Source organism: Pelecanus crispus, chromosome 5, assembly GCF_030463565.1.
Source record: "Pelecanus crispus isolate bPelCri1 chromosome 5, bPelCri1.pri, whole genome shotgun sequence".
Classification (NCBI taxonomy): domain Eukaryota; kingdom Metazoa; phylum Chordata; class Aves; order Pelecaniformes; family Pelecanidae; genus Pelecanus; species Pelecanus crispus.
The window spans coordinates 74455186-74468131 of NC_134647.1; the positions used below are offsets into that span (position 1 = coordinate 74455186).

Consider the following 12946-nt stretch of genomic DNA (forward strand, 5'->3'; position numbering starts at 1 on the left):
CATAGTCTACAGCACAGAGGTTATCGAAGGTTCTGCAAGTGTAAGCTGTTGTGGCAGTGCAATGCTTGTCTCTTGTGCTCAATATGGAGCTGCAGTTAAATGGGAACTTGATGACTGGAACAATGGTGAAGGGGTGGACACAATTAGAGAAAATATTTATATAGCTATTATATATGGGGCAGTTCAGGCAATACAGTCCTGATCACCTAATCTCAAAACAAATCAGCTGCATAGCTAAAGCATTGAAAAAAAAACCTTTAAAATGAGACTTTTAAGGAATGAATGGTGTCGAAAAAGATGCTAATGATAAGGCAAGAGTTCAAGAGGAGCAAAAACTTATAGATTTCAACTACTCTTCAGTGCCATGCTGAAAATGTGCAGCAGGTGAGTGAAGGTGATATTCAAATGTTTGTACCATAAAGGATTTAGCCTTAGAATTGGTGGTAGAAGCTTTGAAAGAAATGAGAAATCCTTCTTAATTATATTTATATTGACATGATATGAATCAATACTATAGTCTGAGCTATGACTCTCCCTTGGCCAGGCCAGGATTCTCTCTGGAGGTGTTTGCTCATGTAAAGCTGCAGATTTGGGAGGACTGAGCAGCACACAAAACACAGAGCTTTGCCTGTGCCAGTAACCTAAACCTAGACCTTTAATTCAGCTAGTCTGTGCCTACCCACCAAGAGAAAGCTGGAACGGGATGCCGAGCAATGTACAAAAACTTAGTGCTTTGGGCTTCAGATCCTTTCAAAAATATTAAAGAAACAACCTCACCACACCGCGCCTGAAAACCTCCTGTGTCCCCTGCACGAGTGAAGAAAGTGAGGCAGCGAGCAGCCCGTATTACGCTGCAAAAAGGAACTGTGTCTCAGGGGAGTTTCGGGCTGTCACATCGCGTCTCACTCTGCGCAGGAGGGAGGTGTTGGCATCCCAGCATTTCTCATGAGTGGAGCAATCCATTTTGTTGATCCACCAGCTGGCCAAAAGGTGGGGGGAGTGCCAGGTTCCCTGTCTGCCTGGTGCTAAGCAGCTGGCCCTGGGCATGCTTAGGAGCCCGCAGAGCCAAGCCGAAGGCAGGAGGCAGCGCGGGGGAGCTGGCTGGTTGCTGGACTTGGAGCTGGCAACCTTACCAGGCCCAGGAAGCTGTGTAATCCGTACGGCTGCAGCTGGGGATCTGAGGACTTGGCAAAGGGGGCAACCTGCCTGCCAGATTTATTTTGGTCTGTCAGGCAAGGTCACCAGTTAATTCCTCTGGAGCATTTCAGGGTGGTTGCATCAGGATTTTCCAACGTGAAGCTGTAGCGTTGTAGAGACTGATGACCAGCTTCACAGAGGAAAGTAAAAGACTTAGATACAGGTGCTTACAGTCAAGACTAAAATCCTTAATACTCCCTTCTGTACCTTTAAATAGCAAAGTCTACTGGTGCCTAATTTTCACAATCTGTGCAGCTCTCCAGCATCCCAAACAGCCTTGCCTCTGCTCAGAAGCGCTGGAAAAGCCGCAGGGCTCAGCCCCTTCTCACACATAAGATATGAAAAGCCTCACACAAGATGTTCGTCCCTCTACACCCCTTTAGTGACCTACACACCTCTATCAGTGAGCCCCAGAAAAGCCCAGTATCTGTGATTATGCTCATTCAATGATACAGCTGTGGTTCCCATGTATTTTCATACAATGATTTAATAGGTTGAACAGTTACCTGAGCTGTGAGACTTCCCCTCCCCACCATCCTCCCACCCTGTGTTTCAGAAGGGGCAATGTAGCTGCCAGATCCTAGAAGATGATTTCCGGTATGGAAACCTGTTCACAGGGAGCCTGGGGCCCTAGGACATGGGATGTGTATGATGACCTCTTCATCATTTCCTATTGAATAGTCTAGGTAGCTATCAGGCTGGAGGGGGAAGATACCTTAAATCCCACCTAAAGCACTTAACTCTCCTTAATATACAGAATTTAGTACATCACTCTGGGGAGAAGATTGTACTCTGGCTTCAGACACATGAAAGTCAGGTCTTGTAATACAGCGAATCGTAGTCAGGTCTTGCAATGCAGCGAATCATAATATCAGAGACAATGGAGGCACTATGACTCACGATGTAGAGATGTCCAAGTTAGTATCAAAAGGAGGTGGACATTTCACAAAGGTGCAACACCATTCAGAGACACCAATGTATCTGCATTGAGTCTGAAGTCACGTAGACAGGTTAGTGTCACGGTGAGATAAATATTTGACTCCCACTTCTAGTCGCAGCCTGAGCCTGCGTCAATCTCTTATGCCCATAGTGAATCTAATCTGTATATCATCCCCCGAATCTCATGGTCATGAACAGATCTTGAATATTAATAGTTTTGTTTTGACCACATATGCAGGAATCTAAGTAGGATTCTAGTGTGTTAGCTTATTCAGCCCAAATTCTTGGCTCCATTTCTATAATTATCTTTTTATCAGTTGGCAAGAAAACAAAGCATCAAAGCAGCTCTAGCTAGAGTAAATTCTCAACTGCATGACAGACAGATATGACCACTATTAAACAAGGCACTTAAACATTTTTTCATAAAATGTCTATAAAGAATGTTCAGTTACTTCTACTTGCAAAGATTAAGATGATACATAGAGGAAATAATGTAAAAAAATAATGGAGATAGGTTTGAGGGGAGCTAGTTACAACATTTCATGTGGTTGTTGCCACTCATTATATTTTGAAATTAATTTCATTACTGAGGAGATTTTAAGAGTCATGAAACTGCCCTGAACCTTCAGAATGAAAAGAGACCGTGACCCATTTTCCCAGTGAGACAAAACAAAGATGTGGCAAAAGCCTGAGGACTGTTATTTAGCACCCTAGTTTAGCACTATATTTGTTATGGCGACCCTTGCAGAGTTCATGCAGGACTCGGGGTTTGATGGTGCAAGTCTCCAATTAGTATTTTTCTCCAAAACACTCAGAATTTACATAAAGGCAAAATGCATCAAAGATAATGGAGAACGTGGCTATCCAGTAACAGGACACAGTTTACTTGGATTAACAGTATACACAGGATGAATCCCAGTTAGCTGCCACTGTAAAGATTTTGATTTAATTTTGCCTCTGTTATGCAGATGGCAATTGGAGTACTCCAGGATAATCCATAGAGGTCTTGGATGTTCAAACTCCTTCTGGGCCCTGAACTCCAACCTTGCCTAACATCAACAACTCACCTTTACAACAACTACTGTGTGACACATGTCCCTGGTCCTTAGCCTGTTTGTAATCATAGATGAGTGAAAGGTACTGCAGAAGGAAAGCACAGAGAGAAGAGACAGCAAGTTTGTAAAGCTCCAAAAGCTTCAGCAGGCTGATGTTTTGACATGGGGTGCAATGTGAATTTTGAAGCTGCCTGAACAGCTTCTAGATGGGGCATGGTACATAGCTGCAGGGCTGCCTGCTCCCCCCGGGAGCTGGGTGAAGGTGTGCTGAGATGCGCACCTTTGTCCTGCTGAGAGAAGCTGAAGAGGCCAGGGGACACATATAAATAGGGATGAGAAACTGGGATGTCAGGAAGAAACAGGCTACAGATAATGAAGGGAAGTGCTGTGATCAGATCTGTCTATATATAATTCCTGCTTCCCCAAACCCATCTGAAAGTAAACTTAATAATATTAGGACATATAAATGTTCACTGTGAATTACAGCTAAGTGAACTGCAAGGGAAAAAAGAGGGAAAACCAGATATTTTTTGGTACATTAAAGCATTTTCAGGTGCCAAAATAACAACCTTCTCACACTGATTGAGGAAGAACCGTAAGTGCTATTTTTGAACAGCTTTGGATTTTCTTAGTAAACTATTCTCCCAGCCCTGCTTGCAATGTAATTACTGCCTATCCAGCAATAACAGAAATGAGAATGTCTTAGGCAGTGTCTTTTTCCTCCAGAGACAATGTGAAATGGTGTTCAGAAAGGTACAGAGTTGTAATGTACTTACAGGAAAAAAACCCACATAATAATCAAGTGTGGAGGTTAGAGGGAAAAAAAAAACCCACCCCAAACCTTGATTAGGATTTATATAAAACTGCCTGGAATGTATCAGACCTATAAATAAACCTGGAGGAGAAAGATTTAAACCATTGTTAGTAATCAAAAAAGCCAGTAGATGGCATGAGAGACCTTGAGTTTCAACATAAAGCTCAGATGGCCACTAATAGCTACTCTCTTCTGCAACCTTCTGTGCTGTCTCCGGTTTTAGCCCTAACTACTGTATTTGCTAGATTCCCGAGGTTTCTTATTCATCAGCTGCACTTATATCCACACAGTACATTTATTTTTAGGGACAACTAAAGTTCGTTTAATAACTCATTCAAACATGCCGAGTAAAAGCCTAGCTCTGTTGAGTTTAACCATTGACTTCCGTGGGGTTAGTTAGAATTGTACGCGTTGGTTTTTTTTTTAATGCTCATGCTGCGGAGCAGGCATTTCATTTCCAGGAGGGGTCTGATATTAACAGTTTTGTCCTTTCCTATCACACTGCAGCTCCTTTCTCTTGAGCAGAATGACCATGCTTTCCTGAGAGTCACTGTGTCATTTAAAATTAGTGAATCAAAAGAGCCAGGTCTGATGGACAAAAGGTTTGTTGCCTTTGTCTAGGATACAAAAGACTGTGTCTCCAATAGCCTTTTGCCTATTCTACTATAATAGCAGGATCCAATTCTAGGCTTTTATGAATAATCCACTAAGGTTTAACCAAAGCTGACCGTGAACAAATTAAGTACATTGTTTTGATTTTTTCCAAATGTATAGTTATTTTACAGTTGGATGAATCTGAAAATGAAAACCTTCAACTTAGCAATAAAATATACTCATGTGGTTAGGAGATCTAGTGGAAAAATTTACTTTTCATCTCTCGAATCACTGAAGAACTTGCAAAAGACATACGGGACTATAAATTCATAAGCATTTCTGACTCCATCAAGTAGGTAAGTAGTCATATCCTTCTGCAGAGAATGAGGCACAGAAATCCCCAGCCTCATGCAAAACCGCATTACAGACCTGCAAAGGCAGGATTAGGACTCAAGCCTGGCCTATGCTTAGGCCTGCATCTTTTTTCTGACACTCATTTTTTTAAACAATACTGCAATACTATAATTGCAAGGTCATATTCCTTGATTACTACAATAAAGTCCAGAGTTCATTAATTCATATCATTGAGAAGCACTAGGAATGAAAAGTAGAGTGCATAAAAGCTCAGACTGTGAAATACACATTTTAATACTCAGTAGGCTATATAACTTTGGTTTGCTTTATAAGATAGGACAGGCATGATTTCCAAATGAGGTTTAAATCTGGACTGCAGATATCCTCCCAGATGGGTTGGAAATGTCTGTGTGGTGCACTAGAAACTCCAGAAGGGCTTTTTCACACTTGTACTGCTAATGCTCTTAATTCATTTGGCAAAATGAGCTGGTTCGAAGTGTTTTGCTTTGCCATGTCCACTGCCAACCTCAGGCTTTACTAACTTTCATTATATTTGGATTTTACAGCTGCAACATCAGTGGAGTCTTTCAGTCAGTCAAAGGCATTCAGCTGTCTCAGCAAGAGGGCACTAACGAACAGGAACTGGACAGAAATGAAAGCTGCCCCTTCGAAATGGAAATAATAAGAGCTGTGTCTCACCCGTGCCCTGCTCAGACCAGTGAAAGGAGTGTGCCTGGGTTTTCCTAGCAACTGCTTTTCCCTCTGGCTGAGCCTGCACCCCAGCCCAGGCTGCATTACTGGTAGGGGGACGGTGAGTGAATTCCCTGGCCGTGCTCTGACACTGTGGGGCATTTTCAACTCTCTTTCCTTGTGCCTGGGACAGTGCGTGAGTTAGGAGTTTCTTTAGGGCTTTTGCATCTTGCTGTTGGGAGCTTTGTCGCCTGTGAACACCAGAGCCAGTGGAAAGTGCTAACAGAGGAGCTGCTGCTCGGGGAGAGGAATACGTGCGTGGTTTTAGCACGGGCAGGATGCCCTTTTCCAGACATGACAACTGAGCAGAAAGAGTCGGGGAGCTGTTCTGGTGGCTCCCTTTAATTGGGACGCCACAGCTGCCTTCTCGTTGGTGCAGGATCCAAAGTGGGGCTTCAGCAGGGACAGGCCTGACCTGGCACACTTACTGTTTTTTAATGCTCTACAGTATGTATTATTATTTTATATTGTCATTGTAGAATAAACTAACTTAGGACTGCTGATCAGTCTCTGCCTTCAAGTTTTTTTCCAATGACTTTAACAGTCTGTAAATTGTTTCTGGGAGAAGGCGTTTGCCTCTATGAGCTGCTTGTATTTTTTGTACTGTATATCCCAGCTTGATCATTGTTAATTAGTGTCATGCTTCTGCGTAGATGACTGTGTTTCACCGTGAGCCGAATTACTTCTCTTACAAATGGCTCTTTGCTGTTACTAAATTCCTGCTCTAGTAGTTGAGGATGAAAGTTCATTTTTCTTCTCTCACTATATCTCTTCACTACCTTTCTCTTATCTGAAGTGGTTAGCTGGCAAAAGTTTCTCTTTTGTAAACAAGCAGATTAAAGAGAAAGGTGTTGGATTAAAGATGACAGTCTGATCCCATGAAAGTCAATGGCAAATCTCCCATAAGCCACAGTGAAAACAATACCAGGAAGAAAAGGGCTCGCCAGGTGTAATATTAGTGTGATTTTAAAGGAAAGTGGAATGCAATATTCTTCATCTCCCCTCTTGTTTGGGGCTACCCTTTTTGCAATGTAGCACTTCTGATGAGTTAGCAAAACACAACTTTTGCACAGGGAATTTGTGAATGCTTTATTACAAATAAAAACACGGTGCAAGAACTCATGTTACTGGTCTTAGCTTGAACATACTTGCATGAAAAAAAGGTATTGAACAGAGCGCTGCCTGTCTGCCTATTGACCCAGTACACATGAAGGTTCTAAATTAAGGCTGGGGGAAGGGAAAGAGGCAGGTAACCCCCTTTTGCCCTCTGTAGGTTATCCTCAGGAGAGAGCCTTAGGGGCAGAGGCAAACATGCTTGCCACAGGGTACACATCAGGCGTCAGGGCTCAGCCCACTGAGCCCTGGTTTGAACAAACTCATAACGTAAGGGCAGTACACTGAGAAAAACTGGGTCTTTTCTAATTACAAGTTGGTTGCAAGCTGCAACTTGAAAGAGAGTGAGATTACTCATGTTTCTCCTCTTGAAAGAAAAGCACTGAGAAATGTTATTCTGTAATTGTTCAGCTCTTTAGTCTTCAACAGTATTTCTGATAGCTCAGTTTTTAGTTAGAAAGAAAAGTATTTTCTTTAATGACAGTTTCCTGACAGCATTTGGGTTCAGCAGTACCTTGCCCACGCTAAGGCTTCTCTTGGAAGAGCATGCTGGCTGCTATTGCCTGTTACGGAAAACGTATCACGGCTCACAGCATGGCTGATTCGTGTACAAGGTGAAGAGATACGTGCCGTTGCCTGGGGTTTGAAGGTGCCACCTATTCCTGGTCCCCTGGGGTGGGAGGGAATTGCCTTTCTGTGTAGGCCTAGTGAAAGCTAGCAGATTGACACTTCACTGGTTAAACACAGTCTAACTGTCCGGCTTGTACTTTATTTTAGCTTTATGATGCTATTGATCTTACATATTTTTCTATATATTACTTTTCTGGAGTATTTGGAATGCTACCTGATGTATTATTGTTCCCTGAAGTTTTTCAAGGCATCATTTTCATAGATATACAATAGGAGATGGTAAACCAAAAAAAAAAGTTCCTATTCATACTTTTAGCTCATGAAGCAACAACACATCCATTGAAATTTAAATGAAAATGGGGACTGTGTCACACACTATAGCTCTCTGGAAAGCTACAGTGGGAGTCTAGCAGTCCAATTCATTCCTTTGTAGAATGTACTAAGGCTAATGGTCTTGCTGGGAGTAAAATGTATTTTTTTGCAGAGCGGTTCCAAGAACAGACTTTGCTCTTTACCAGAAAACATAAAAGAAAACAAATGCTTACTGTGTCTTTAGTATGCTAAATATGAAATTCTTTGCACAATGGAATGTTAGCAGTAGCTGTAATCATGTTTTCCTTTCATCACCTAGTGAACATAATTTTAAGAGAGGGCTGCTGTAATTATATTTCAGATAAAAGGAAGCAGAATTTCTGGATAATATTATAGTTGGTCCAATTGTTTTGTTGATAGGGAAAAATAAAGAGAGAGACCACATGAATACTTATTTAATGAACAACATATTTATTAAGCAGTGCAGACTGTACATAATGCATTTGACTTTGGATGCAATACAGTAGGCTTATTTTCTTCAAGCACACTTCTTAATATTTTACTACAGCTATCACGTTCCCTTCTTATCTGTCCTGCTATTCAATTATTTGTATAGTATGTCTATAGCACAACACTAAAGCGTTTAGCTTAACTACAGTCACCAGCGCAGGTACAATCAATGTCAGCATCCACAGACTCCACAACATCCTCAGATGCAGATTTCTTATCGCTGCTTCTCTGCCATTCCAGCAGGCTTACAGCAGTATCTGTCAGAAGAGTGAAGCCATTGTTAACTAACATCAAGCAAATTAACACATTTCAAGGAAATATTGTTTTGATGGCTGCCAACTCCTTCATCAAGTAAAGAATGAAATCCTGCCCCCACAACTGACATCTGACTGACTCATTGACTTGGAGCAGGATTTTCATCCATGATATAATTACTATAATACTTCCCTAAAAACAAAATTAATAACATTTCATGAAGCACAAAGACATCAGGCAGGAGCCTGTAAAAGTGCTGGAGGTAGCCACCTTCAAAGCAAGACCACCACATACCAATACACATCAGCAATCTCTTTTTATGTTAGTGCTGCGTATCACTCCGTATTTTAGCTGACTATTTGTCGAAGTTCATTCTGAAGGATAAGCCCTTTGGAGAATTTTCAGAGGTTCATAAACTTCTAATTAAAGTTTCCCATATATTGTGAAATCTGGCAGAGCATTGTCAGTTGCAGTATTAACCTTACCACACTGCTTTATCAACAGCAGCTTGAATAAGCCATATCCCTTAATGCTGAAATAATCTAAATGGAATAATGACATTCATCCACCCAATAAGTATTCTTAGCTAGTTGGAGGTTTATCATTGCATCTGGAAGAATATTAGGACATCCATTTAGATTAAGTTTGTATAATGAGAATGGGTAAAGCTTTCATAATTTTACCTCCATTTGTTTTATCCCTTAGTTGGACAATATATTTATAACATGCCATCTCTCATCACAGGGAAATCTGGATACTGCTGTATGGGTTCAGGATGTATCAGTCACTTATCTCCTGAAATGCTAACACTCTCCTTGGCTAAATTACTGTCCAGCCTGAAGCACAGGTTTTGCATAATAAACTGGATAATAAGTATTTCCCAGAAAGGTGCTGGAGATGCTTTTTTAAAAAATATATTTTCAAGCAGGGAAATGAGAAATGCTATAAAATGTCTGGGTTCTGTTTTTTATGTCGATTAATACTTATTATGCCTCTTACTCTTGGGCACACTGTGGGTCTGATCACATTCGTATACATGTAGGAAATAGTTCCATCAGCAAACTGGATCATGGCTGACTAACTACAATCCCTACGGGTAGGGCTTGTGGCATGTTTGAAATGTAAACCAATATATGGACTTAAACTTGGAGTGATGTCTGCCTCAGTCAAGATCCTAAGGCCTGATTTGATGTGTCACTGATTTGAGGACAACAGGGGAAATTCTGTGTCTTTGTACTCCATTTTATCCTTGCTCCACCGGTGACAGTGATGAGGTCCCTCTCTTTTAAAACAGCAAACTACCAGATCTGAGCTCTCGTATAAAGAGCTGAGAAAAGGTCTTTGTCCAGTGTCTGCAAATAAATGGTCTCAGCTTGAGAAAGATGGGGATTTTGTTTCTGCTTCTGCCTCAAGTCATCGAACAAAGAAAGAGAAAGAACAGTTTTTAAGGGCTGGCCTTGTATTCCTATTGATCCTTAGCTTGAGGAAAAGCAATCGTCTTGCTAAAAAAACCACAAATGGCATCTTTTCCTTTCCTCCTCCTCCTCTTCCTGCTTCTCTCCCTCTTCCCCCTCCCCCTCTTCCTCCTTCTCCTCAGGATAAATAAATAAAAAAAGCCCTTGATTAGGAGTGCTGCTAGCAGACTTCCCAGTCTCTGGTTCAGTAAATGAACCAGAGAAGCCTGCAGTTGCTGTAAAAGCAGCACTGGCTGCGACAACTAACGTATCTTTTTTCTGATTTCCCTCTTTTCTTGCACATTTTTGTGAGAGAATGAGACAGCTTTATTATAGCCCAATATTCTGAGGCAGTGAGTGGCCTGGGGTGATGACATTTCAGAGATACAGACTTGGACACACAAAAGAAATCTATGAAACATGGATATGAAGAGATTTTGGATGGCTTTTTTGTTGAGGGTGGGTTTTTCTTTTCATAAAAGGAGGCACCTATTCACATCTCAGGGAGCCACCAGAAAACTATTAGCACTCTCTCTGTGCTATGTGTTCAATAGGCTGTTGTAGATGGTTGACTATTATAGAAAGATACTCATTGCTTTTATGGGCTGATTCAGCACATTAACAACACGAGCAAAGTGCAAAGTTCTACACAGATGTTGTTTAAAGTCAGACATAAAATAGTCTGTTCCTCTCCAGTATTACTCAACACAGGGATCCATTGGCTTCAGTGAAATGATGCTGTATTATCCCAGTTAACAATGGATTTGGCCAACAATGGTTAACACAGAGAACAGACCACTTCAGTAGATACTCCCTAATGGCAGGTTTCCCTCTAAGGTATATATGTATGGAGTAATTCATTAAAAGATTTAGGAAGGAATGCACCAGCCATATCTGTAGGTTCCAGGCTGGATTCTCCTCTCATGCTTATATAACTTTAGCGTGAGCCTGTGTTAGAGAATGCATTGCGTCCATGACAAATTGGTGTAAGTGAAAGGAGAAAAAGGCCCAGTATTTCTAAAAATCTGGGGAATGAGTGTGTGTGTATAAAAGACCTTCAAAAACAAACCATTTTTCGGAACAATCTAGAGAACATTTCAGCAATGTGTTTTTTGCTGATGTATTGCACAGTGGCATACCATGGCAGCCTAATCACAGCAGTCATGTCACACTACTTGACTGACTTTCAATTGCCTTGCTTGCCCTGGTCTACACAAAATTGCAGGATGTAATGTGCATAAAAGGACTCAGTGTTGCTTATCTCAACTTTATGGAGATCCTGAAGATGAGAAAAAAATTTTATCGATCACTGCTGCCCCTTTTACCACCTCAAATGTTTTTCTCAGATGATGCTACCTGCCATCATCTAAACTAGCTTCTAGCTGGCCAGTACTGTCAGTGGTTATAGCAAATACTAATGGGATTAAAACAGCAGCTCAGAGAAGAGCCGGAGCAATACAGGTCTGTGTGTGGCTGTGCTGTGTTCTGTTCTTTCGAGTGCTCTGACAGAGCTCCTACAGTACGTGACACAGAGAGAGAAAAATATCGTACCTTTTGGGAAACAGCGGAAGCCAACCTTAACTGAAGTTTTTTCGATTGGAGTACAATCTTTCATACATTTCAGTACTGGGTCAACAGAGTAGCACGTAGATTCCTCTCCATCAATAGTAGGATTTCGATTCAGCTTCACATAACTGCGCTGCAGCTTGCACCCTAAGAGGAAAAGGAAAGGTAATTAAAATTGTAGAAACAAATCCCAATCGATCCTTGCAATAATAAAGGTCCATATTTTCTCTTCAGCTTTTATTAAAACACAGGTGCCTGACAAACCATTTTCACAGTAGCGAGGTTATCGAGATAGGATGTTAATAAGTTGGGGGATAGAGGAAAGAGTCTGAAAAGGGAGCTATTTTTAAAACCTAATTGCACAATACAACCCAAATGGAATCATGTATACCCAGTTTTTTAGAACTACATAATATACAGAAAATAACCTCTCATGTCTGAAAGCTAATAAGAATAGATACTGCAAGCACAATGGCTACTTCATTGCATTAGGAAAAATGTCAACTGTAGTGAATGGATAAAAAAAAAGGCAGCATTTATATAATAACATCAAGGATAATTTTTGTATTGGATGATTTTTATAATGCTGCAATTATCTCACTAGAAAGGTATAATGTAACTTAACAGGATCCCAGCTATGACTTTGTTTCCTGACACACAGATAAGTACAATTCTGCTGCCACTGAAGTCAAGGAGAAAACAACCATTAACTTCAATAAAGTTATCTCAGGTCCAAGGTAAATGGAGACCTACAGAACAAAACCGTATTGATGTTATGGAAGACCGTCATTATTTTTCCAGCTATATGCGAGAGTGTGCTGATTTTGGCTTGGATAGAGTTGATTTTCTTCATAGCAGCTAGTATGGTGCTATGTTTTGGATTTGTGCTGGAAACAGTGTTGATAATACAGGGATGTTTTCATCATCGCTGAGCAATGCTAACACAGAGTCAAGGCCTTTTCTGCTCCTCACCCCACCCCACCAGTGAGTAGGCTGGGGGTGCACAAGAAGTTGGGAGGGGACACAGCTGGGACAGCTGACCCCAACTGACCCAAGGGATATTCCGTACCATATGATGCCATGATCAGCATGTAAAGCTGGGAGAAGGACGAGGAAGGGGGGGATGTTTTGGAGTGATGGTGTTTTGTCTTCCCAAATAAAACAACAGTAACCGTTACGTGTGAGGGAGCCCTGCTTTCCTGGAGATGCTGAACACCTGCCTGCCGATGGGAAGTAGGGAATGAATTCCTTGTTTTGCTTTGCTTGCGCGCGTGGCTTTTGCTTTACTTATTAAACTGTCTTTATCTCAACCCACGAGTTTTCTCACTTTTACTCTTCTGATTCTCTCCCCCATCCCACCGGGGGTAGTGAGTGAGCAGCTGTGTGGTGCTTAGTTGCTGGCT

The 12946-nt window shown here is 41.4% G+C and overlaps 1 protein-coding gene across 1 annotated transcript in view; it reads right to left on the reverse strand.

Moving 5' to 3' along the window:
- Positions 1 to 8406: 8406 nt before the first annotated feature.
- Positions 8407 to 12946, reverse strand: part of LOC104037286 (vitellogenin-1-like) — a 45332-nt gene continuing 40792 nt past the window's right edge. Inside the window, exons 35-36 of the mRNA XM_075711394.1 lie at positions 11529 to 11690; positions 8407 to 8525 (exon numbers count right to left, since the gene is read on the reverse strand). Of these exons, the coding sequence (XP_075567509.1) occupies positions 8407 to 8525; positions 11529 to 11690 (281 nt within the window). The remainder of the gene's footprint in view (positions 8526 to 11528; positions 11691 to 12946) is intronic.